The following is a 27,916-nucleotide window of genomic DNA, read 5'->3' as shown; positions in this document are numbered from 1 at the left end:
TTTTTTTTTCCGAATCAGTCCCGGTTTCGATTCTGACAACTATGCTTGATAGTGCAACTGAATTATCTCCACAAACTCGGGAGTTTCGGCTTCCACCCACATGAACCACTGGAGCTCCAGTAGCTGAGCTCTATCTATCATCAATGAATCTTCTTCAATCATCCTCCCAGTTTTCCACCGTCCGATTCCTTCACCTCCATCCTTCTTCCCCCACACCTCTCCGCACACGATTCCTCCCTGTGAGGTCTCTCCTCCTCCACTCCATCCAATCAAAATTTCCTTTCCAATTTAAAAATTCGTAATTAATTGTTAATAATTATTTTTCTTCAGGTCGAGTCTTCTTCCATTCACAAATCAAAACGCCAAGTACCATAGAGAACTCGAAGCTGCAGTGGATGTTGTAGAGAGAGCGTGTCGTATCTGCGTTGACGTAATTGTTTTTTTTTTATTCTGTTTGGTTTCCGAGAAAATGTGAGAGTGAGGAGCTGAAAATTTGATGTTTATTATTTTATAATGCAGGTGAAAAAGTCTTTGTATTCTAGTGAAGGACGTATTGTTGAGAAGAATGATAACACTCCTGTTACAGTTGCTGATTTTGGAGTGCAGGCTTTAGTGAGTTTGGGTAATTTTACTATATTTTAAATTTCATTTCGATTAAATTGTATCCAATTTGATGTTATATGATGAAATTACAGGCACCGTGCTAGTTAATTATGTTAGAAGTTAACTAAAATTCGCTTACATATGGACCATTTTTCGATTAGATTTCTTAAGTGTTGGAATGTATGATGCCTTTTTGGCAGAATTTATTTTTGTAAGTTTAAGAAATAATTTCTCGTATTATTTTCATTACATTCGGCAAATTTGCTGTCTCCTCTCGTTCCATCAAAATTGAGCTGACATTAGGTCATGCTGGAATAGTTATTCATAATTCATGATCAAATGTCTGTAGGTTCAATGTATTGCCAACATTTGCTCTTGCATTGTGCAATGCTGGTTTGACTGATCGGATATTCAGTCACGCAGAGCAAGAATTGGTTTGAGTTGACTGAACATCAGTAAAAACATCAGGTTTATGTTGAGTAGGGTAATGACTTTTTTGCTTGAAAATAAAAGAACGAATGCATCACATAAAAAATCGGTGTCATTGAATTAGGGGGCTGCCTCATGACAGTAGCATCACTTAATGGCTGTGATTAATGCGTGTGTTTCATTTCGTGTTGGATTTTCATGTGTAAGTAGCACCTCTTTGTAATTTTGCTATGTATCTCCATGGGGTTCGGTGATTGACATTGTTTTTTTAGTAATTTGAGGCTAGTCCTAGATAGAAAATTTCTTTCTGAAAAGAACTATTGCCATATTGTAGTTATTCTCAATGGATATGCTTTATAATTTTTGTTTTTGCTAACTTGAACTTTTGGTTTGTGTTTTTGTTGAAAGAATTGAGTAAAGTGTTCCCTTCTATTCCATTGGTGGCTGAAGAGGATTCTGATTTTGTCCGTTCTAATAATCTGGTGGATTCTGTTGTGAGTGTGGTTACTGATAAAGCAAGCTCCAATGATAAGCCTTTGACAAATGCTGATGTTTTGGAAGCAATTGATAGAGGAGGAAAGAATGCTATTGTCTATGGAACCAGGCCAGCCACATACTGGGTAAGTCTAAGTAAGCTCCCAGTTACTAAAGTGAAAATTTTCAGTCAAGCTATTTATTATTTGTATAGTGGGATCTAATCATTCAAATTATTTGCATGTCTTTAGTAATTTTTTGGACAGAGTAGATGTAGTAAGTTGAGCATATCTCTTTTTCGACAATATAGTTGTGGGAGTGGTCTGCTGCTAGCATCTTATTACTTGGTGTTTAGTATCATAGGTTTTCTCTTGTGTTTGCATCAAGGCTTGCAGCTGGTCTTTACCACTTTGATTATCACTTAATCTAAACTCAATGCAGGTACTGGATCCAATTGATGGAACCAAAGGGTTTTTGAAAGGAAGTGAGGCCTTGTATGTGGTAAGCATTATGTTTGCTGTCTTTTTCTTAGAACTTTTGGAAAGGATTGCTTAGCACAGTATGATAAAAATTGTTAAATTCATAAGGTGTGACAATGATAATAATTTTTTGTCTACTACAAAAAGTGCCTTCTTGTTAACAAATTAGACAGGCTTGTTTCTAGCAGCTACATTTGACAGTCTGGAATATCTTGGTCCTATTATCACTATGTTTAAAGTAATGACTGGTGTTAATGTAAAGGTTTCAGATACTGATAGAGCTGGTTCCTGATGAATATCTGTTCATCCAAGCATTTGATCTCCTAAGGAAGATATAATTTAGTTGGAACTTACAGTTGTAGGCTGCATACAGTTGACAATGGAGGGGTCTATCATATATTGTCGAGACTAATTATAGTAAACGTAATTTAAAACACCTGAATGATGCTTTATTTTGAATTAAGGCATGCTGATTGGAATACACATTTATAGTTCCATCTTAAAGCGACATACATAACCTGTTGGAAGGTTTCCTGCATGCACACATAATCTTTTACTGTTGCTGGAGCTGTTACTCTTGTGGACGAATTATCTTATTGGGTAGGAAGATAGATTGTTTTACAGCTTCCAATGATTGTTATGTATGGAGGTTTTTTCTGTCATCCAAATTCATAATTTTAATATCTAGATGCTGCCATCCTTGTATGAAATGAGCCTTACATGATCGCCCACCCTCAAAGATCCTAGATAAAGCTTTCTGTTCAAGGAAAACCAGTTAAGCTAAGTGACTACCCTTTATATGGCCTGTTATATTGAACAACGCCAAGTGCTATGTGTATATTCTATTGTAATTTGTAGTTTCTGGATTGAGCCTTTAACAGAAACAAAAAAATTGAAGCCAAGTCCCTGGTTTCCAAGGAAACAATTTAAGTTGCATGTACGTGTCTTCTCCGGCTTCTTTGGTATATTCCTTAAAATAAAATTTCTTTCCCCTACATTCACTTTTGTTCTTTGAGCTATCCCCTTAGCTGTCTCCTTTGGCTAATGAAAACTGCAATTTTTTCAGGTAGGTTTGGCTCTTGTAGTTGAAGGAGACATTGTATTAGGTGTCATGGGCTGCCCTAACTGGAAGGAGGCTAGTTCCTACAATTCCACCATTGATGTTCAAGGATCTGAAAGTGTGCCCTCCAGATCAGGGATTTTAATGGTGGCCCATGTTGGCTGCGGAACATGGGCAAGGCAGCTATCAGATCTGATGGGTGTTTCTGCCAAAGTGCCTAATGGTTGGACTAGGTGCTTTGTTGATGGATGCCATTTAGTACCCAAAGCACGTTTTTGCATTTCGGATAGTCAGACATGGGAGTCAGTGCCACTATCAGCATTTTTCAGCGCAACAAGTGATGCTGGCGGTGTGAGCGATAAAGAGATTCTCCTTCTGCCGACATGTTGTGGAAGGTTTGGTCTTATTCACCTGCTGTTTAACTCAATCATGCTACTTATATATGCCTAGTTTAATTGCCATGTTGTTGTGATATAGAGTTCACTGATTTTAAGAGTTCTTCTATTTTTTATTATCTGTTTGGAGCGTGTCTTATATTTTATCAGTGGTCACATCTTTTTCTGTGTTATGTTCTGTACAAACTCTTGCACCTCTATCATATTGCACTTATGCTCCGTTCCATCCATTTATGTATCCCTCTTTCCATGGCAAGTTTGTTTCAGATTTTAATCTTGTTTTTGTTCTGGTCAATCCCTCAACTCCTTTATCTCTTTCTCTCATCAGTCTCAAAGTTTCTTATTGTTAACCATGCAAATTACTAAAGTGGATCTCCAAAATCAAGTAGTTGGTTTAAATCTAGTTGTGAAAGTATCTAGAATAATAGGCAGCATCCTTCAATTTTACTCTTTAACCAGCATATAGAATAATACGTAGCATTCTTCAATTCTATATTTTCCAAAAGCTAAAAATTCTTGGCAATGAGTTTTCTGCACTTTTATAGACATTTTCTATTTCATGAAAAGTTGTTTAAAAACTTTTTCATCACATAGTCTCTAGTGATGAATGAAGCTTTTCTCTGTTTATTTAATACAATTCAGTCCTCAACTTTGGCTCTTGAAATACTAATTGTGAAGCATCTGTCAAAACACCTTTAGAATAGTAGGTGAGATTTTTTTTTTTTTAAAGCAATGTGATGTTTAAGTTCATGCTTTAGTTCTTCATCTCCCAACCTTTGTGTTTCAGCCCCCTACTTTTGTGCATTTAATTTTTTACTTAGGCATCTGTGCTTCAATACTTTACCCTTTGTTTGTGCTTCAGCTCTACATTTCTGCTTTCCAACTCCTTCCTTTTATTTTTCAAGTTATTTTTCAGGTCCATCACATCAATTTTGGATCGTTTTCCATGTCATTTTCATGATAAAAGTTATGTTCTATGCAGTTTGTGCAAGTACTTGATGGTGGCTTCAGGTAGAGCATCAGTCTTCATTCTTCGAGCAAGAGCTCAGACAACTATCAAGGTATAATGCTGCTTAATCTGAAGAGAAATGAATACCAAAATTTCTGTAGCATTACCTAATTCTTCAACAAATTTATGCTATAGGCTTGGGATCATGCTGTTGGCATAATATGTGTCCATGAAGCAGGGGGGAAGGTAAAAGCATCTTCACTGAACTCTTGTGAAGTTGCATGATTTTTGTCTGTGTGCATGCGACTTTATCGTTGGATTGAATTATTGGCATTGTTGGTCTGTTGATGAGTTAATTTAGGTTGTTATTTTGAAAGATAAACAAGCTGCTGGATACACTAATTCCTAAAGTTTCCTAATTCTGTCAAACCGAAAATTTTCCTCTTCCGTCCTTTTTTCTTCACAGATCAATCAAAGACTGCTATGTTGATCCTTGTTTATTGGGGATCTGCTTTCTTTTCACTTTCAGTTTTTCCACGCCTGGCCTCTTCACTTTGTTGACTCAATAAGCTAAAAGACTCCATTTGCTGATCATGTTCAAGCTTGGTCTTATCTTTTTTATTTTTAGTTTGCTTTCATAAAAAAAAAAAATCAAAATCTCGCATAAATGAGCTGGAACAAAATTTTGGTGATTTAGTATATAATAACTTTTCTTGATTCTAACAACATGCTAATGTTTGATTAGGTGACTGACTGGAAAGGCAGTGATATTGATCTTGCTGCAGATCAAGTTGAAAGAAGAATCTTATTCCCTTCAATGGGCGTTCTTGTGACTAATGGCACTATACACAACCAGATCCTGGAGATGATTTCTTCTACTTCATGATTTTTTAACGGTGAATACCATCATTCTGGTTAGAACTTCAGTTCATTCTGCAAACATGCAATTCTTTAGATGATCTTAATCTCAGTTCACAAAAGTGCACATGTGAATTATCATGCTAGACCATTCAAAGTGCATTTTCTTCAAAGTTTCTTAGGTTGAGTTTATCAGCCATTAGAAGTAAACTCCAAGAAATTATGAAATGGAGAACCAGAAGTCACTGCTGTATTTCCTATTTTTTTCCAGGCGGATGAATCCTTGTCATTTTTTATATGTTAATGACCTATAGGATTGGTAACGCAGCATGACATCTTGACGTACGTGTGAAAGGGAGACCTAAATTAATGCACGTCTAAGGAACTAGTGGTTTCCATGTACGCAGTGGTCCGGTGGGTAGCATGTCGTGGTCGATTTTGGTCTTTTCTTCTCTCTAAATTAGCAACGCAATGCATGACGTCTCGTGAAGTGATGATTGAGTGTTAATTTGTAGGGTTAGGAAAAGAGGAAGGAACCCATTTTACTGTTCATTAATTAATGTTGTGTGAGTCACTGTATTCATCATGCTAATACTAGAGTGTTCCAAGATGAATAATCTGTGGATGCATGTGAGTGGGTTTCAATCTTGCACAAGCTTTGAAATGTTCATGGTTACTATGAATTACTGATTTTTAAAATTTGAAAAGAAATTCTTCAGACACTTGTTGCCAGAACTGAACTCATCTGTTTTGTTCTTGGTCAACATTTATCCACACATGCCGAGGGATGAAGGTTTTGTTGAGGGATGAACTTTTAAATTTTGATTTTTTTTAAAATTAATTTTTTTAATGTTTTTACATCGTTTTGATATACTGATATTAAAAATATTTTTTTTTTTAAAAAAATATCTTAATATATTTTTAAATAAAAAATATTTTAAATGGCAATTACTATCACAACCTCCATCAAAATCTGAAAAGACTTTGGTGCAGCTTTCTTTATGTGTTTTTTTCGCTTCATATTAATTGTCACCACATGCAAAATACGAAGTTATTGTTTCCTGTTGGAAAGTGAAAACTCGTTCTAGCTATGGCTGCTACTTCTCTCTGTCAAATGTTGAATTTCGTTTTTGTAGTTCCTTCTGTATTGGCAGCCACAACAGTTTTACACGCTGACAATTGTCTATTTAGGGTGGGGAGGGCCATGCCTTGATATACAGGAGTGGTTTTTTTTACCGCCTTACAGCTCTCAATTGCATGCAATTGTCTTCTTTTTTTGAAAAAAACACCGGCCTAATTCATCTCCGATCAGAGGACAAACTGTCCACCAAATCTTCGATTTACTTAATTAATTATTTTATTTAAAATGTTATTATTTTGATTTTTTTATTAAAAAAATCTTATTGGTTTTAATTTGATTAGAGTTGAGTGACTTTGATTAGATTAACTTAGTTGTAGGTCAATTTACTATGTCAAATTTGGTTTTTTCAATATAAAATACAATTCAGAATAAATAATAAATCCAAGTAAGGTTAGGTTTTGGATTATCCAATTAATTTTTGGGTTTAATAACCCATGATTTAGGGTGGGGTTCGAATAAGGTTAGGCTTTGGATTATCCAATCGATTTACTAGACTGACTTGGGTTTAATAACCAGGGTGAGGTTGGGATTGGTGACGGGCTAGCAGTGAATTTTTTAGGGCTTACCGACTTAAAGCTTTAAATCGCATACAATAGTCTCTTTTGAAAAAAAAAACACCGGCCTAATTTATCTCAAATGATAGGGTTAAGCACTTCTGTAACACTAACACATCTCGAGATTACATTCATTTCGTGCCTTCGTGGTCCAGTAACCTCTAAGCTCTACCTTAGCTTTTGCTATCATATGCCATGCATGTGGCACAATGTCCAAAATATGTTGGTCCACTAAATTAAATTAAATAAAAACTGAGCCATGTAGTGTAGCATTGAACAATTCTTTTTCCACTTTAATCTCTTAAAAAATATACACTAACCTAGTAAATGGGAGGTAAATCAATCTTTTCACCTGAATATATTAGTCATCTATTATGAATAATTAAATGATTTAATTAGTTTTATAAACAACAAATTAAAAATAAAAACATTAACTTGCATCCAAAGACATTTTAAACATTTTAACTTTCTAAGCATATTTAAATTACTTATTTGTCCTATAAAGAGACAAAAATAAAACTTCCTTAAAAGGGGCTTTTTTCTCTATCTTGTTTTTGATTTTTTTTTAATATAATTTAGTTGAGTTAGTAACAATTTAATTTTTCATAAACATAAAATATTAATAAAAAAAGAAAAGTGCTTGGTCAAAGCATGAAAGTATCCTACCATTTACATTTCATATCCAATTTAGTTCTTATTATTTTGATTACTATTTATTTTATATTTTTTTGATTGATTTTTTTTTTCATTTCATCCCTAATCATTAGACTTTATTTGATTTTTATATCAAATTTGATCCCCATTCTTTTGATATTTTTAAATCCTTCCACTAATTTTTTTTCCAATTTCATTCTTTATAATTTGATTTCAATTTTTTCTTATGTCGAATTTTTCCCCCCATTTTTTTTACTAATGTTTATTTTGTTTTGGATCTTTTTAATTGTATTTGTTTTAGATTTCATCCCTTGATTTTTTTTTATTGAGCCACAAGTTTCGAAGGTTAACATGAACTGACTTTGGTCTTTTTTAGGTCCTTTTATAAAATTGATAATTTTTTTCAATTTTATTCTTTAATATTTTATATTTATCGTGTTTTATTTTCTTTGCTTTCCTTTCTATAGGATTATCCAAATCCAATGATCATGGTCACGTGGTTGGCGGGTTAACCAGGGTTGACTTATTTTTTTATTGAGAATTTTGCTTTGTTGTTTTTTTTTTTTTGGTTTGTCTTCTACATAGTCAAACCGAGTCTTGTGACTACGATCATGAGTTTTGAAAGTTAACACTATTAACTTTTTTTTTTACGTTATTTTTAATTATTTTTTCAATTTCATCATCCAATATATATATTTTTTTAGAGGTGGTCTTTGTTCTTTTTTCTCACTTTTTTTCTAAGGGGTTATTCCAATTTTGTTCTCATGATCACAGGGTTAGCGAGTTAACCGTGATTGACTCAGATCTTTTTTTTCCTTGGTTTTTTTAGAATGATTTTTAAAAAAGTTTCATGCCTCGACATTTTTTTATTGAGAATTTATTTTCGTTGTTTTTTTTTATTTTCCTTCTACGCATTAAGTCCTGGTCTCATGATCATGACTAGATGTTTCAAAGGTTAACATGGGTTGGCATTGGTCCTTTTTAGTTTTTCTTTCAATTTCATTCTTCAATATTTAATTTTTTAGGAATTGATCTTCATGCTTTTTTTTTTTCACTTTTCTTTTTATGGAGTTATCTCAATTATGTGTCTATAGTCACGAGGTTAACGGGTTAACATGGTTGACTTGGATTTTTTTTTCAATTTTTATATTCAACATTGGGTTATTTCATAGTTGAACTTCATGGTATGATTCAGTTCGCTTTCATTTGTGATTTTTTTTACCTTCTATTTGCCCATATAATCATTTGATTATATATATAAAAATATATTCTAAGAAACATAGTTGTTAAACGCAACTTAGTACAACACTCGTGTTGCGAGATCAAATATCCTAATTTTTTTTTTAATTTCATCCTTAACATTTAATTTTTTTTTCAAAATTGGTCTTTGGGTTTTCTTTTCTCACTTTTCTTTCTCTGTGGTTATCCCAATCATGTGCTCATGGTTGCGGGGTTAGCACTGCTATACAGGTTGACCCAAGTTTTTTTTGTTAATTTCACCTTTCAACATTGGATTATGATTTTTTTTTCTCTTTTATTACCGCAAATGATTGTTTCACCAAATGAAAATAATATTATAAGAAGCATATTTGTTAAACACAACTAAGTACATGGTTTTTGACGTTGCAAGATCAAATATTTTAATCCTAATTATCTCTTGGTCAAATATCAATTTCATTAATTAGATGCGTGTATAAATATTTTAATTTGTGATTAAAAAGTTTTTTATATCTAAAAATACATAAAAAAGCCTGCATATTTATTTTTTTATTGAAAAAAAACCGCTAATGGCAAAACACCGTTACAGAACTAGTTAACTATGAACTAAAATAGGAGGGGTTTTATTGTAACCCTCTTCACAAGCGCTATTCATTTGAATAATGCCTTTTTTTTCTTCTTTTTTTCCTGTTTTGTTTTCGTCTTTGTTTTGTTTTTGATTTGTTTTTAATTTCATCATTTATATTAGAATTATTTATTTTATTGAGTTATCACACTTTCATGACCCGAATCGTAGGTTTGGCAGGTTAACTCAGTTAACTAAGGTTTTTTTTTTCTTAATTAACTTTTTTTTCCAATTCATTCTTTAATATTGAGTTGATTGAGAATTAGACTTCATAATTTATTTTGTTTACTTTCAGTTATGTTATTTCATCCTCATAACCCGAGAATAATGCTTAATAGATTAACCCGAGTTGGCTCGAGTTGTTTTTTGTGTTATTTTTTTAATTGATTTTTTTTCAATTTCATCATTCAACGCTAGATCGGTTGAGAATTGAGCTTTATAATCTATTTTGATTTACTTTCTATAGGGATATCTTGATATCATGATTAAGGTCACGAGTTTTGACATTTTAACCCCGGTTAAATCGATTCATTTTTTATTTTATTTCTAAGATATTATCTTGATTTCATGATCCTTGTCACTAGTCTTTCAACAATGGATTTGTGTTTTATTGGGTTGTCCCCGTCTCATAACATGGATCGCGAGTTTGCTGGGTTAACCCAATTGACTCAATTTTTTTCTTATTTTTAATTTATTTTCCCTCAAAATTCATCATTTAATGTTATGTTTGATTGAAAATTAGACTTCATGGTTTGTTTTGATTTGCTTTTTATTAGGTTATCACGGTCTCATTATCCAATGATAGTGCTTAATAGGTTAAATCGAGTTAATTTTCTCATTTTTGTGTCATTTGTTTTATTAAATTTTTTACAAATTTCATCGTTCAACATTAGATCCTACAAGGGTGATAGGAAATTGAGTTTTATAATTTGGTTTGATTTGCTATCTATGAGGTTATTTTAGTTTCATGACCAAAGTAACGAATTTAGCAAGTTAACCCGAGTTAAATTATATCATTTTTTTTTATTTTCTTTCTATAAGGTTATCTCGGTCTGATGACTTGGATCATGGGTTTGACGGATTGACTTGGTTTGTTTTTTATGTTCTTTTTTAATTGGTTTCTCTTTTTTTTAATCTTATTCTTCGATATTGGACTGATTGGGGATTGAAATTCATAATTTGTTTTGATTTATTTTCCATGAGGTTATCTCGGTTTCTGACTTGGGTCGCGGGTTTGACAAGTTAACTTTGGTTGCTTTTATAGGTCATGTTTTAGTTTTTTTTTTCAATTTCATCATTCAACATTGAATTGATTGAGAATTATACTTTATAATTTATTTTGATTTACTTTCCATGGAGTTCTCATAATCTCATAACCTGAAATATGAATTTGATATATTAACTCGGGTCAATTCAAGCCAATCTAATATGTTGTTATCTTAATATTAAAAAAAATATCATCTTAAATTTTTTTTAGTCAAACTATGTTTTTACGGATTATATGAGTTGTTTTTAGACCAGTAAAATTAACTGGTTCCGTCAAATCAATTCTTATATAATTTAAATTTATTTTTATTAAAAAATTAATAATATTTAAATATTTTTTATATTAAAAGAATTTAACTCAGCCTATAAGATAGCGCGACTAAAATGTCCAAGTGTGTCTCGTACATCGTTGTTGCGTTGTACCAATAAATGTAAAGTCAAACATGTGAAGTTGTACATAAGAACCTTTTGGTTTCAAACCAATCTTCTTTGGCCACGTTAATTTTAGCTCAGAACTCATGGCTTATCTCAATCACCGTTCCAAGAGATTATCATGATTCACTGCTAATTTGCCCCACGTACGTACACCAGGGTTGGACGGACAATTAAAGCTCAAAAATCACGGGAAATTTCTCGATACTTCTCTAGGGCCAGATGTGTTCTTCTCTCTATTAACAAAACACTAAACCTTCGATCATCGCCATGAATATGATAGATAATTAGAATTAAAAATAAGCTCAGGCTCCGTCACCCAGATAGGGACTAGCTACGTGCTAAATATTTAATTAAGTTCATGGCTAAGCTTAAAATAGTAACAAGGTGGCACAGCATCCACAAATGTTTGGATCTCGTATCTAAAAATAGCTCTAAATAAATTATATGGTCGTTGAGAATACATACATTAATTAAGCGATTGCTGGAGAAATTGAACAGCTCACAACTACATAAATTAGCTATGGACATCGAGCACGATGGAGCTCAGCGTAACACGTATGCAACTTCTTTGGGTAACCGGTGCACAAAGCAAACCCTGAAAATTGGACAGGTAATTACCATATCAAGTAGGAGATGTAATCACGTTCGATGTTTTAAATGATTAAGCATTAATCTCTACTTGTTAATCCACAAATATGCTGATTAGGCCATTTTAATTCGTTTTTTGACACGGGGTGTCTCCATGACAACAAGCACGGAGACATCGAGCAAGCCTGAGATGACGGACGTGTTAATCTTCATCAATTTAATCAGTATATTTTAGTTAATTAAAAGCTTCACTATATATATATATAGTGGTGCCTTCATTCTATGAAGATGAATATTTTTATTGTCCTAGCTTGAGTTTTTTATGGGAAGCTAAGCGAAGGGGTTAATTCTAAACAAATGAATAGAGATTAATAATTGATACATCAAGGTTAGAAGGGCACACAAGCAAGCCAATGAGGATGAGGGATAGGGTCAAGCTTTATAGAGAAAATTTGGTAGAAATAAAAACAATAATATAGGATGGATATAATAATATTTGACCATTTACAGATCAATTTACATTGATGGCTAGCTGGAGGTGAATAAGACAATTTTTCACGATTTTCAAATGGTGAAGAATAGTAATTCCACATGAAAGCTAGCTAATCCTATCATATCGTACACTTATCATATATATATATATATATATATATATATATATATATATATATATATTATATTTATAAAATATGGTGTTGAAAATTGCTCTCGAGAGAGGAATTAATCCCTTTTTTATACTATATATATGATAATTGTACAATATGGTGTTGAAAATTGAACTCGAGGGAGGAATTAATCCCGTTTTTATCCAATATATATGCTCGGTTCATACAATAAACTTTACTTAAATTATTAATTCAAAATACTTCAATTCACAGTCACAAAAGTACTCTTGTATATTGTTGTATACATAGAATATATATAGATATATACACTGCTTGATTATCCCACTAGAGATATGGCTTGGTTGGTGTCTACTGGCTACAATAATCAACCAAATATAATATTGCATCCATAGATAATTCGTTGATGTCAAGGGAAAAAAAAGATGCAAAGACTTGTTGTTGTCGAGGGCGCCAGACATGAGGCGTCAGGAAATATAAACGTGGCAGCCTATTGATGGTTAGATCTTGGAAACCTATGTTTCCAGTGCGTGGTCCTCAACTTTGGAGAGTGACTAAGCTTCTTGTATGATTACACGTTTAAGGCTAATCAGTCGGCAGATTTTTTTAATTAGAACAAAGTATTATGCAAAAGCTATTTATAGAAACTACTGACTACTAATAATATTATATGCAAAGAGGTCGTCATTCATGCAAATATGATATTAATTTGGATGATTATCCCCATGTTTTATAGTTTGATTTTAGGATATAATAAGGAAAAAGTGCTTTTATTGGATGAATGTGAGTTGCATGTTTTTTATTTGGAAATATACTAATTTTTTTTTTAATATTAATATATTAAAACGATTAAAAACATATAAAAAAATTAATTTTAAATAAAACAATTCAAAATTTAATTAATCTCTATTTGAAACAATTCAAAATTTAATTAATCTCTATTTGGAACGAAATATCAAATAAGAGTTTATACTATGAATATTGGATAATCATTTTGTTTATAATTTAATTTCCACGCAAGGAGTTGGTGAAATAATGATTAACGAGAGACATGCTTTCTTCTTTGTTAGTCATGTAGTTAATTTCTAATCTCTAATTACATTGTTTGTGCGGAGAAATTTTCTTAATGAATTTTTTAATTATATTATAGAGGATTTGTCTATGCTCGAACTAAATGCGCAAAACCTAACCAAAGAAATCCCTCGACTATGAAATAAATAAAAAAATATTTTCTTACTTCAAGTTTTGTCATCTACCATATGAATTGGAGGCAAGTACTTCTGATTAAAGAAAGCTTTAAATGAAGCACCCTTTTTCTTAATTTCAATTATTACATTATATATGGCCATAAAAATTGAAAAATGAGAGACAGATCACATAAAAGTCGACACAATTTCAAATCAATCCATATATTTAGTGCTTTAAATCTTAACTATTTTCATGACTTTATTGAGAAGAACAAAAAGGTGGGGAGATGAGAAAAGAAAGAAAGGAATAAAAAAGCTTTTACCACTATTTGAGTGTGGAAAGTTGCAGGACCATATTAAAAAGCTGGGCATCATTAGTCTTAGCTTAGACCAGCTGCTAATAAGTCCCAAATAAACACTTTTTTTTTTCAAACTTTTCTTTCTTTTCGGCTTCCTTTAACATGATCTTTTTGCAGTTTTTTTCTCTTTGTTTTTTCAAGGTGTTAATTACTTACAGTTAGATGCCATTCTAATCTGTGTTCATATTGGTTTCGAATTCTTCAACCAAAAAGTTTGCCCCACAAAGAAGGCTAATATTACATTTTTTTTGGAGCCAGTTTACACGCATTGCGATTAATTTTTTGAGACCCTGAAGTTAACGATCATATAAACTTCCTGTGATTCTGAGATTTGTGATACTCGAACTAGTGACTTCTAGATAGCAAACTCCGGGCCTGACCAATTAAGCTACACTCCTTAAGATAGCTATATTACACTTTTGATGTACCTTCTTATACTCATAATTGGGTTAGTCATGAAATTTATATATCCCTTTGCTGACATAAACAAATCATGCTATTATCATATTATACGATATAATTTAAGTGGAGATAATCTAGAAATACACACGCGCATGCAAGAACCGATCATGAAATATATGGTTATAATAAATCTAGACAGCAGATTTATGAACTACTGTTGGAAAGTAGTGCATAAACAAAAAATTATGCCCCAGAAAATATATTGGAAGTGTTCCTAGCTAGGTCTATAATTCTTTAATTTAATTTGCTGAGGTGCTAGCTGTTCTTAGTCTACTCATGAAGAGAAGCTATGATCCCTGGAATAATTGCTCAATCAATTTGTCGAAAGTCAATGGAGTTGAGCTCTTGACATTTTTGCTTGACAGAAAACACTCTAGTACTTGTGGGTAAGGAAGAAAGAGAATAATGGAAGTTGTGATAACGTTGATAATTAAATATTTCTTTCAGTAACATAATAAAATCAATTTAAAATCGCATAAGAAATATTAGCTAGTCATTTTTTGTTTTGTTTTTTTTTGTCTTTGGTTTTATGATACTTTCAATGATTATATATATAAAAAAATCACATTTCAAAATTATAAGCACTACTAGTACTGTAAAAGCATCGGCAATGGAAAAATCTATTCCATAAAAGAAAGAGAAGAAGAAGAAGATGACGACGACGACGATGAGTGCATGAAAATTAGATAAATCCTTCCTTTTGATTAGTTGGCTCTTGTGCGTTTGCATTAATGCTAAAACATGAACACGAAAAATCAAAGGTTGGGCGGACTAAGTATAATTCCTACGTCCAAGCCAGTCAGGCTACGTTGGTGTTATACTCCTTTGTATTCACACTAATCAAACCTGTTTTCGGTGGTCTTTTTTTTTTTTAGCTAAACATGAATATAAAAAAAATATTATTTATTTTTTAAAAGAATTATGCTTTTGATTGACTCATTATCTCATATATACAAGTCAACCCTTGATCTAGATTTTGATCGGAATTGAGTGTTATAATGCTGAATAAAGCTCCAAGCTTGAGCCTTTTTGACAAATTTCACAATTTTATAAAAGAATAAAAATCTACTTTCATTCCAATCTTATAATAGAAAATTTAAAAATCATTTCTTATGTCATTAAATTAATATTCCATGTACCCATAAATGAGCTATAAAAGCCTAAAACTCTAAAGAAAGATTTTTTTTCATGAATTAATACGTAATTTGTATGCCAAATTCATGTATTAGAAATGACCTTAGAAAAGTTACGACATTTTTTTAATGAAAAAAAGCATATAGTTGACGTGAAGGAGGCCACGTGTATATAAAACTTGTTTTTCTCATCAACATCAGATAAAGAGAAAAAAAAATATAAACTCAAATAAAAATCTTATCTGCAAAATGAATGGAGGAGAACTCCTTTATATATATATATATGTTCCTGTATTTCGGCGAAAATTAAAACCTAACTCTATTATTGCCGTAGTGAATTAAATACACTTCCCTTCGTTTATTACGCCCAAATTCAGTCATGCTAGCTAGCTGGGTTAATCCAAAAAATTTGAAATTCAGGCATGATCTCAACCATGTTTTTAGTTGAATTCGAGAAATTATACTGACCAATTAACCCAATTCAAACTTAATCATATTAAAATTATTATTTTTTTAAAAAATATTATTTTAATAAAAATAATTAACCCAATAAATTTTTTTTCTAGTTCGGCCTTGAGAAAGTATGTTCCCCTGATCAGGGCAGTCCCTGGGCAAACTAAAAAAATGCTAGAAAAATGATTCATAAATGTGCTAAAATCTAGACATATATAGAACATGATGAGCGAGTTCATGTAAATTTAAAAAGGGACAAAAATAGTATTTCCACTATAAAAAAAAATATTAAATCAATCACAAGCTCAAGCCAGCCATCTTAAGTTGTGAAATGGAGCCATGCATGAATTGAATTAAGAAGATCGAGAAGAAACCCTGTAGCAAAGGTAATGTTGAAGAAATTGGAGTACGTGGCCTTTTTCACGTTGGTGACAGCTAATATGAATCTAGAAAGCATGGATTGCACTTTCAGCCTGAAAATGATATATATATTATTATGAATAAGACTTGAGACCCCTTATTAATATATAGAGTAAGATCTTGCATAATAAAATTATTATTATTATTATTATTATTATTATTATTATTATTATTATTAGTACTGCTACTATTATGTACGTACGTAGAGAGAAAGATTGGACTTTATATTTTATTTTAGTTTTCAAAGAGAAGGGACAAGTGGCATTATTGATAAGCAGAGGACGGCACCAAATCCTGTTGACTTCATTTTGTTTCCTACCCTTCGCTTGGATTACTATTTATAGTATACACACACAAGTATATGATGCCCATACGGACGCTACTTCGATTTCCTTGTTCGAAAACTAAGGATAAATCTCTCCTTCTCTACCTCCGTGTAATTTCTCTCTATAATTACTTACTATACCTAGCCGTTGAGACTACTGCAGCATGGGTAGAGCACCTTGTTGTGACAAAAATGGGCTAAAGAAAGGGCCTTGGACCCCGGAAGAGGACCAGAAGCTGGTTGATTACATACAAAAACATGGCTATGGCAACTGGAGGACACTTCCAAAGAATGCTGGTATGTTAATTACTGGTTAATTTGTATATCGGTTTGATACTGTCAGATTTTGTGGAGTTGGTGTTGATGGGTTTTTCTTGTTCTGTTTAGGGTTGCAAAGGTGCGGAAAGAGTTGTCGTCTTCGTTGGACCAACTATCTGAGGCCTGATATCAAGAGAGGTCGGTTTTCTTTCGAAGAAGAGGAGACAATAATTCAGCTGCATAGTATATTGGGAAACAAGTAAGTCTTGTATTCACAGGCATACATGCATGGTTGGTTAATTTTTCCATAGTTTGATTCTAACTTACTTTTTTTTTTTTTTTTTGTATTTGTTTGATGTATTGATTATAGGTGGTCTGCCATTGCTGCTCGATTGCCTGGAAGAACAGACAACGAGATCAAGAACTACTGGAACACACACATTAGGAAGAGGCTTCTAAGAATGGGAATTGATCCGGTGACTCATAGTCCAAGACTTGATCTTCTTGACCTCTCCTCAATCCTGAGCTCATCTCTTTACAACTCCTCTGATCAAATGAACATGTCAAGAATGCTTGGTGTCCCACCTTTAGTGAACCCAGGACTTCTAAGGCTAGCCACATCTCTCTTATCTTCTCAACGTGACCAAACCCAAAACTTCGTCATCCAAAATGGTCAAGAAGAAAACCATCTTCCCAACCCACAAGTCCAACAAAGCCAATACGAATCGATGATTCATCAAGCTAATATCCAGTTTCAAACCCCAGGTCAAGAAATGCCTACTTGCACCACATTGACTACCAGCCCCTGTGTTACATTTTCTAACGAAGCACGAATTATGGACCCTAATGTGGACCAATACCAGTCAAGTACCATTACCAACTTTAGCTCTCCAAATTCTCAGTTCAGTACTCATGATCAGTGGCAAAACAATGGAATGGGCTCCAATTTAGCTGAAGATTATTATGTGCCTGCTGTATCAAGTTACAACAGCAACGGCTACTATGGGTCTGACCTTATGGACCCTTCTTCCGAGACCTCGACTTTTATCTCCAACAGCAGCAACCAGAACTTTGGTTTTGCTTCAGTTTTATCAACTCCTTCTTCAAGTCCTACGCCATTGAACTCCAATTCAACTTACATCAATAGCAGCAGCGCTGAAGATGAGAGGGAAAGCTACTGCAGCAACATCTTGAAATTCGAAATCCCAGATATTTTGGATGCTATTAACTTCATGTAATCTAATGTAATGTATTGGAAATCAATGAAACTGATCAGAATAGTTTTCTTCTTTAATTTTCCCATCCAAATAATAATTAAGTACTAATTTGAATTTTCTTACCTTAATTACTTTATCAGCAAGCGAGCTACCCATGTTTTTTTCCATTGTTGATCACTCCGTTCACTTCTTTAATTATCCCATTAATTAACATGCCATCTTATTACAATCACATTACCATTTCTTGGATTTAATTACTTCTATTAATGATCATAAAAAGAAAATGTCTCTCTTCCTATCACGCACGCACGCACGTACCCATTACTTAATTAATATAACAATTTTAATAATTGAATTTCTATACACATAAGATTTATATTTGATATTCGACAAAAAAGATTTATATTTTTAAATTAATACTTGTGTCTTATCGAACAAGAAAAAGGAAAACACCATTTTTGAGATGTTGGTTTTCAAGTTGAAGTTAATAATTTGTTTCCATATTAATATTACTTCATAATTAAATTCAAAAAGAGATATATTGTGTAATAAGATTTCTTTTGTGAATACACTATAAATCGAAAATAAAAATGGAAAGATCACAAAATTGTACAATCAAGCAATCATAGGGAAGTAAGATACGGCTCAAAGATCCCGAAAATAGTCAAAATCCAGCGAACTTCCCGGCGAGTAACAGCCGGAGCATGTAAAGTGTACAAGTGTCCCTGCCACCTGTAGGATTAACTGCCCTTTCACGTACTATTAAAGTAGTAATTTACATAAATGCATGGGGATTATGTAAGCTTTGACGAATAAAAGTGTGCACGTGTCAATGCTTTAGCGGTGACTTATGTTTTTTGAAAGTTGGGACCACGGCTTGCTTTATTGAAAACCATGGCGTGGCTCTTGCCTCTTGTGCTGCTTTTGTCTCTTTATTATCTTCAAACCAGAGATGTTATAATGACGTCATTTACATGTGGACTCAATTATAGGAGAAATGGGTCCCACTTATTTAGGTCTTGGTTTTAGTTACTGGTTGACCTGGTAATAATTATTAGGGTATATATATATATATATATATATATATAGACATTAAAAAAGAGAATTATATACGGTCAGAATTTTCTTGTTAAAAAAATATTTTTTTATTTTTATCTCCCTGTTTACTGAATAGTGAATTTAATTTATAAATTATTAATCAACAATAAGGCTACAATTTAATTGATAAACCCAAAGTAACAAAAATAATATATAGGATACCAAGGAGAGAAGAGCAGAACTATCAGCGAGGATCCTCCAATGTTTCCATGGCCGTTTAGAGCAATTTAATTTTCGACCAACCGACAACAACAAGATATAGTCCGATTCCAATATTAGTTTCTTTGACTTTGAAGAAGAAAACTTCAATATGGTTAAGCCTAGGCCTAGCTAGCTATTGTGAAGTCTCAAGAGTCAAGAGTCATGTAAAGTAAAACGTGCCTTTTATTGTTTTCAATAACAAAAATTAGAGGGTTATACAATTTTTTTTTTATAAGCAGAAGAAATAAAATAAAAGATATATCAGTAGATATATATCAAAATCATCATAATCGTGATATAAAAAACCAAAAAAAATATAATATACAAACTGAGATCTTTTAAAAAAATAATACTATATATCAAAACTTTACAATAATACTGAGACATCACATCACGACACGACACGAGGAAATGTATTCGTTTAAACAACCTAATGAAATTTCAAGATATAATTTATATTATTTTATAATACATCTTCTAAAATGAAAAATTTTTAGTTTTAAAATTTGTATAAGCTCATACTATCTTATATTTAATTTTTATCAAATAAATATAAATTATAAAATTCGAACTCGTGACTGTTTAGTTATTAAAATTCTGATCAATTATATATAAGGTCCCAAGATTATTATTCTCTAATATATTTTTTACCACCTTGTTATACAAAATTATATGCTATAGGAGATGAATCTCACATCAAAACATAAAACTTGACAGAAAGATAATTTATACATAATCTGTTACATGTAAAGCTTGCAGCATACTACGATGCTCACTTGCCCAGACTGTAAACGAAAGTACTCCTGCGTGCAGGTTGGTTCAAAGTTCGGTATATTGCTTGGAAGATTAATCAGATTTCATTCAAACCATTCTCTGATTGCAACCTCTTTCACGACACCTAATGATAAAGTCAAGCAATCAATCACTAGAAAACAAAATACAATCTCAGGCTAGCTGGATTGTATTTCTTGTCTTTCCGTGCGCACATGCCTAAAATCCATGGTCAATTATGTTGGAACAGTTCAAGCTTTAGGGCAAGGATGCATGCCAGGGCAGAAAGGCAATTTCGAACCTCAAGTGAATAACCTTTGAATAGTTTCTTGAAGTGAGCAAAAGGTGTCTCCTTCCCTTCTTGCCTCTGTCAACATTTCAAGCTGTGTTTAATTTGTTAATTTTTTATATAGAAAGTATATTTATAAAAGTATTAGCTAAAGGAATGAAAATAGAGATATATAATTAAATATATCTTTAGAAAAGTTTTATAATACACTTTTTATTATTTTAAGACAAGAAAAACATGGAAACTTGAACTCCATATTTTTTATTTTGATTTTCTAACTAAACACTAACCAAGTGTCATCCAGAGGTAGGTGTTGTTCATGTTTATATCATTGAGAACATGAAACTTCTAGCAAATTTCTAATTTTTTAGGTATTTAAATTATTAAAAAATAATATAAATTATATCTTAAGATTTTATTTAATAATTTAAGTTATTGAGTTGAATTGATTTTTTTGATATGGTATCAAAATCTTAATGACCAAGCGGTCATAAATTTAAATCTTACCATTTTTATTTATTTTATAAAAAATAATCACAATATAATATAAATATATCAAGTTTTAAGTTAAAAATTTTTTATTTGAGAAGATGCTTTAAAGAATAATATAAATTATATTTTATAATCTTATCTAATATTTTAAATTTTTTGAATTGAATTAATAATTCTACATAAAAAATTAAATTAAGTAGAGGCAATGGTTTAATTAGTATATTTGGTCTTCCTTACGCGTAAATGAAAAGAAAGTGGAGTTTCAAATAAATCGATCTAGTTGCTAGGAAGCCTATAGGATTTTCTACGAGGAGAACGGGTCAAAGGAGACAGCTGGGAATCTTGACCCCAAAGATCCAAATATTAATTATTATTATTATCCATTTCTTTCTTAATATTTTACATTGGCCACCCTAAATGAAAATTTATCATGCTCCCTTCTTTACGAGAGACAGAACCTTTTTCTTTATTTGACTTTTATAATTATTTTCCCCAAATTGAAGAACTTGGCGTCCTGGTCCCAGATAGTGATTTTCTTTTTTATTTATGTGGGTGTCCACAAACAATAACATCGTATTCATTACACATCCACATTAAAAATTAGCTGGGAGATTAATTATTTCTCAAATTGTATAATTGAACTTGAGACTCAATTGTACGTGCAAGAAATTACAGAAAACATTTCGCTTTTTTCTTTACTTGTTTAATTCATGGAAACATTTCAGAGAGATTGAGAATTCTAAGATCAAATCTTGGGAGAGAGTGTGAAACTTTAAGCATTGAAAGTAGTACCATTATGCTCTTAGACTTGTTGATCTAACAATGAGCTAGCCAAAACATCATCAATTGAATCCAATTCATGTTTTGTGTAGGAATTGAAGTGTTGTGATACTAGTTATATCATTTACAAGCAGTAGTTGTTTAAAACAATGAAAGTATATAGAGGGAAATTTATTAAGGAGGGTTTAGAACACATTTTTTGGATCAAATGTAGCCTCAAACATGGATGAAAAGTTCTGTTCAGCTATACATGCATGGTCAATCCCTGAATATTTAGAGCACTTAGGACCACAGGAAACCATAATGTCAAAAGATCACCATATTGATTGCCAAGCAACATCATACAAGAGTCGACTACTCGTACGATTAGAAGCTCAATCCACATCTAGTTACCGACTCCCTAAGTCAAAGCTCCCAAACTCCCATGTATGTACGTAAGCTCTGCATCATTTATACATCAAAATGCTTGATTTTGTGTAGAGTTTAGGTCTCGACGTGTCAAGAAAATATATACAGGACAATTTATGACACTTTTTGCTTGTATGTATGTATCTGACTATAAACCGACCTTAGGAGAGAGACAGATTTCACTTTCTTGATCGACCGTCCAAAGAAAAAGCCCTCCTTAATGGTTTTGAATAAAGTAGACTCTTGAAAGTGTTTTGATGTCTTTGCCAGTGGTTTTATTTTCTTTGTTTTGCATGTGTTTCAATGCTTTGAGGATGAAGCGTTCACTAAAGAAAATGTAAGTGAAAATGGGAAAAGGGGGGCTTCAATATGATCATAAATAGATTTATCGTAGAACTCATGGCCTTGTTGACCTAGATTTGTCTTTCTTTTCGAGAATTCTTCAGATTAGAAAGTTAATTTCCAGGTTAGAAATTGTGGGTTAGAGTCAATTTGTTTTTTTCTGGATTAGAAACAACAGGTGTTTGCTTTGTTGGACTGTGGGGTCGAAAAGCAGGCAAGAAGCTGAATTGTAACCTTAATTTATCCACGTGTCAAGCTTAGGATAAAAGATGGTAAACTTTGGGGGTGTTTACTTTTACTTGTTAATTTGATATGTTACATAGCTTATCCACCAAAGTCTAAAGTTCCATAGTCAGCATGAATTAATAAAGCAACATGCGTGGTGAAAAAAGTCCGACACTCGATCTATATATATATATATATATATAGAAGAGAGAAATTAGAATTGATAATATTCGACTCCAAGTTTAATAATATTAGTTGATTTCAAGATAATTAGCTGAAATTAATTGCGGTAAATGACAATTTGTAACATGACATATAAGGTTATTGGTGCGAATTAATTTTATTTATATAGAAAACAAAGTTAATAATGATAGTGTTTAGCACCTCTCATGTCAAGATCGAGATGCCACATCTAAAACTATTTGAGTCAAAGAAATTTTGATTACGTTTGTGATTAACTTGTAATTATTGTCATCAAGGCACAACTATCAATTATGTCATAGCCGGCAATAACACTACTATACATGGATTGTAACATTTTTATGATTCACTGTATAAATATTATTATTTGGAAAATGACTCCTATCTATTAACTAACTAATATAGTGGTGGGGTGAGATTTGACTTACCATGATAAATTTACTGCTTCATCCCTTTTATATCGTATTACTTAAAATGTTGTAGGAGTCGTGTAGCTAGATAATAGTTGTTTTTTAAAGTATTTAATTTAAAATATATTATAATAATATTTTATTTTTATTTTTAAAAAATTTTATTTAATATTATCGTATTAAAAAAATCTAAAAACATTAAAAAAATATTTTAAACAAAAAAAAATAATTAAATTTTGGATAAATGACATTTAGACTGCAATGTCAAACGTTCTCTAAATGTCCGTTTGATATTGTGGTATCCTTTACTTTTTAAAGTATTTTTAAAATTTTGTTGTTTTGATATTTTTTTTAGGGTTTTTTTTATGTTTTTAAAATGTTAATGTTAAAAATAAAAATAAATAATTCTAAAAAAATATATTATTAATTTTAATATATTTTAAATTAAAAAATATATTTTAAAAATATCATAAATCATGTTATGAAACATACACTAATACTACTATTTGAAGTCATTTAAATTCTATAATATCAATGTTAATTATCAATGTATAATTAATGAAGACAGGAACCAATAGAAGAAGTATACAGAAAATTATTCTAACCCAGTAAAAGTAAAAGTGATAGGAATAGTTTTATCAAGATTTAAAAATATATTTTCTTAATTCTTTCTTTTTTATTTTTTTCTTTTCATTTATCTCTCTCATGTATATATATTAAGTACCCGTCATCCCCAATATAATCAAAATGCAAAATGATAGATATTTATATTCCGTTTGAAAGGATTTTTATAAATAAGTTCAAGTTATTAATTTCTTAACATTAACTAATGTTTGATATGACTTTTAAAAATTGGTTTAAGTTGTTTTTTATTTTTTACTCAAAGAAAAGTTACAAGTATATTGGTTATAATAATAATAATTAGTATTATTATTATGATTAAAAATGCTTATTTGATCAGTGTGATATTATATTTTTAAAAATTAAAAGTTTTAAAATAAATCATCGAAGTTTGATATTATATTATTCTCCATTAATTTGTATAATCATATTCTTTATTGTAATCTTGGCAATCCATATAACAGAAAGTCATGTGATCCTTCAGAGCTATAGCTCCACCATATGAAGAGTACGTACATTGAATGTTGCGGGTCTCGTTTTTCTTTAATTAATTTCTTCTTAATTACAAAATAGTCTTCATTATTTTGTATTCAAGTTAATCGATAAAAACATGTTACAAAATTCCTTCTTCCCGTCATGTTCTCCACTGGAAAAGGTCATCTTAATTAAACTTTCGGCTGAGTGATGGAACTTCGGTTTTTGAAAAAACAAGACAGCACCTCTCATGTCATTGGAGTCAAGAATGTTTTTGGACTAAATCATGTTTGTGATCAACTTGCTATGTCGTGATTGTAGCCTTTTTGCGGTTTATGTTTTGGAAAATGACTTTTGTCACTTGCTAATTGGTGGGTGTGAGATTTCGCTTACCTATAACAAATTCGCCTGCAAGTGCTGTGCAGAAGCAGGATTTCCCTGTCAAACTTGGCCTTGTTAGGTCTGGTTATTAGTTTCCGTTCTTGATTCTTGATTTATTTATGTTCTTATCATCTTCCTTCGGCTTCTTCATGTTGCTATTTATCCTATGTTGGGCCTATGGTGAAGAAAGTTGTGCTGTTGAGAAATAAGGACCTAAATCATAACCTAATTTGAGCTGTATCGATCAAAGCCCTACGTAGGATTCATAGTAAGGATAATGAAGTTTGGAAACACATGGGCCTATGAGAATTCTGAGGTAACCCTTCTTGACATCCAAGCAGCAGCGAAGGGCTCAAATAAAGAGAAGAAAAAGGGAAATCTTACGACTTGAGTTTTTTTTTTTTAATGTAAAAAATACTCAAGTTAGATATACAAATCAGACATGCCATGCTATGTTTGGGGTGTTCTAATATATTATTTAATATATTATGACACTCCCAAACATATCATTATTATTTTAAGCATGACTAAGAGATCCCAGCCATATTCATTGAACTTTACAAAAACCTATTATTGTTCAATGATTATGACAATTATAATATCTAAGAGGGGGGTTTGGATTACATATATCATTAATATTTGATGAATATAATAACCAATAATATAATTAAAGTGATTAAAATAAAAAAATAAATTTATAAACTTGTTTTTAATATGATTCGGCAAGTTTACATGCACACATAAAGTATCAACTCGTACTTGAATATTGTATTCCTTCAATAGTTTATATTTAATAGTATAATAGCCACTTGATAAATTCACACTATATTTTTACACCATTTGAAGATATTTTCTCTTTAAGATTTTCAGATCACTTGAAGTTATACACTCTTTAATATTTTTTCCACTTGAAGATATGTTTTTTTCAAAAAAATTTCTTAGTGAAATTATCTCTTCAATATTAAGAGTTTTTACCTAACTCTCACATGTTTACAAGTGTAATTTTGTTATTGCAATTACTACAAGTATGATTTCGTCATCACAATTAACTCTCTTAATAGAATAAATAATACAATTAAAAGTTCTAATATCTCTATATTTTACAGGATAACACTTATAGAATTAGAAGGTGTTTAAGTGTAATGAAAATGAGATAAAATATTCTTGTGTTACAATACAAAGGTTTAATAGCATGTATTAGAATATAATTAAGAATTGATGATTTTATAGTGTCTTGTACTAAATTAATGACCCGTGCTTTGTCACGGACCGGATAAATTTTTTTAAAAGCCCAATTGAAAATACAAGTTGAAATTAAAAGTCTATTTAATAGACCGGTGGCCACTACAACGAGATCCCTCTCCCCTCATCCATCTTCATCCCCACCTCAACACAGGGAACCCAAACCAGTATTTGAGGGAATTTAAAAATGCAGCTTAAGCCATGTTTTTAAAAAATATAAAAAAAAAAATATATTAAAAAATTTTATTTTTTTATATTATAGATTATTTTAATACATTATTCTTAAAAATAATTATTTAAAAATAAAAAAATATTATTTTAATATCTTTCAAAATAAAAAACATTTTAAAAAATAATTGTAAGAACTCCCAAACAAATCATTTGCCCAAAAACACCAGCCTCCAGCCCTTTCATTCACCAAACGAAGAAAACACCACTGGAACCGCCATCTCCAAACCCACGGTGATACCCATTTCCCCATCATCTTCCCTGCCAGAAACTAAATACAGCCTTGTCTTCTTCCAAGGCCACAACCACCATTCCTTTTCTTCAACAAGATTGCCCAAATCCATACCATCGTTTTTTTTTCATCAGCCGTTACAGACCCAATAGTCCCCCCCTTTCACTGTTAAACTCTTCAACTCCCTCTCTCTATTCCCAGAAACCTAAACACTTCAGCTCCCTCACAACCACCTTCTCGTCTCTTCTCTTGGCTGTCAAAGACCCGAAAACAACCCAGCAACACTTTTTTTTTTTACTCAATTGTCTCAACCTGAACCAGTCGTGACCCATAATCTCTCCAGCCCTCTCCTTCTCCCAAGAAACCCAGCCAAACACAGCCTCACCCTCACAACCCCCAACCCACGATCTTGCCTTTAATTTTTAGTGTTTTTGATAATATCGAATTCTGAATGAATTTTTTTGTTTTGTGTTTAAATTTTGTATATATTGACTTTTTTTGTTTTGTTATTTTGAAATTCTATTTTTATTTTATTTTTTTAATGTTGGTAGTGACATTCTCATTATAAAAAAATGAATAAAACAACAAGATTTAAATTATAATAACAACTACAACAATAAAATTTCAATTATCATTCTATAATATTTTTCAAGCATATGATTTAACAATTTGGATCAAGTAAACGAGATAAATTAAAACCTATAAAATAATAATGACAGTCTTAAGATCCATTTCAAAACTAATCATATTAGTGGCCCAAAGCTCAATATAAATTTCAAGCATTTTTTATATGTCTAACATCCATTTTAAAATCATAATCCCATGACATGTTTTTTTTAAAGAGATTGGTGTGAAAATTTTAAAATTAAGCAATTTAGATAAAAATTATTTTTTAGGGTTTAATTTTAGTATTTTTGATCGGTCTTTTATTTTTAAAAACTAATTTTATTTTTTTAATGTATCTAAAAACTGATGTCAAATTGTTTATAAAAATAATTTAAAATTAAAAAAATAAGAAAAATAAAGAAAATAAAGATAATTAATAACAATAAAAAAATAAATTTAAGAATAAATACATAGCAAAGATAACTAACCATTTACTTTAAAATTTTAAAATAAAATATATTTTAGGACTTCTATTTTTTTTTTTTAGTTACTAAACGGTGACTCTTTACTTTCCCTTAATATATTTTGGCCTTGCAGCGACATCCAACAAGATATGATTCAACTACAATTACAAGATAAAAAAAACAAGAAACCCACATCGATAATGAAGAAAATAAAACAAAAGATGAGCAATTTAGCATTTTGGGTCATCAAATGTGTATAAAGAGACCAAGAGATGACGATTCTCAA

The 27,916-nt window shown here is 31.3% G+C and overlaps 2 protein-coding genes across 4 annotated transcripts; both read left to right on the top strand.

Moving 5' to 3' along the window:
• Positions 1-5,876, top strand: LOC7490778 (putative PAP-specific phosphatase, mitochondrial). 3 transcript variants are annotated; one of them, XM_024598754.2, is made up of 10 exons: positions 1-244; positions 331-430; positions 520-622; positions 1,441-1,652; positions 1,948-2,007; positions 3,052-3,440; positions 4,423-4,501; positions 4,585-4,635; positions 5,135-5,285; positions 5,562-5,876. In XM_024598754.2, the coding sequence occupies exons 1-9, from the start codon at positions 144-146 to the stop codon at positions 5,273-5,275; spliced, it is 1,236 nt and encodes a 411-aa protein (XP_024454522.1). In that variant the 5' UTR covers positions 1-143; the 3' UTR covers positions 5,276-5,285; positions 5,562-5,876. The 3 variants fall into 3 exon arrangements, with proteins under 3 accessions (XP_024454522.1, XP_024454521.1, XP_002305648.1); XM_024598753.2 differs by lacking the exon at positions 5,562-5,876 and adding an exon at positions 5,519-5,545; XM_002305612.4 differs by lacking the exon at positions 5,562-5,876 and having other exon boundaries at positions 2-244; positions 5,135-5,545.
• Positions 5,877-16,709: 10,833 nt separating this feature from the next.
• LOC7494332 (transcription factor MYB102) lies at positions 16,710-18,242 on the top strand. The gene is made up of 3 exons (XM_002305611.4): positions 16,710-16,987; positions 17,078-17,207; positions 17,319-18,242. Exons 1-3 carry the CDS (start codon positions 16,855-16,857, stop codon positions 18,184-18,186), a joined length of 1,131 nt encoding a protein of 376 aa, XP_002305647.1. The 5' UTR covers positions 16,710-16,854; the 3' UTR covers positions 18,187-18,242.
• Positions 18,243-27,916: the final 9,674 nt, after the last annotated feature.

Source organism: Populus trichocarpa, chromosome 4, assembly GCF_000002775.5.
Source record: "Populus trichocarpa isolate Nisqually-1 chromosome 4, P.trichocarpa_v4.1, whole genome shotgun sequence".
Classification (NCBI taxonomy): domain Eukaryota; kingdom Viridiplantae; phylum Streptophyta; class Magnoliopsida; order Malpighiales; family Salicaceae; genus Populus; species Populus trichocarpa.
Note: the sequence above shows the minus strand (reverse complement) of the source record. Positions and strands in the feature narration are given on the sequence as shown.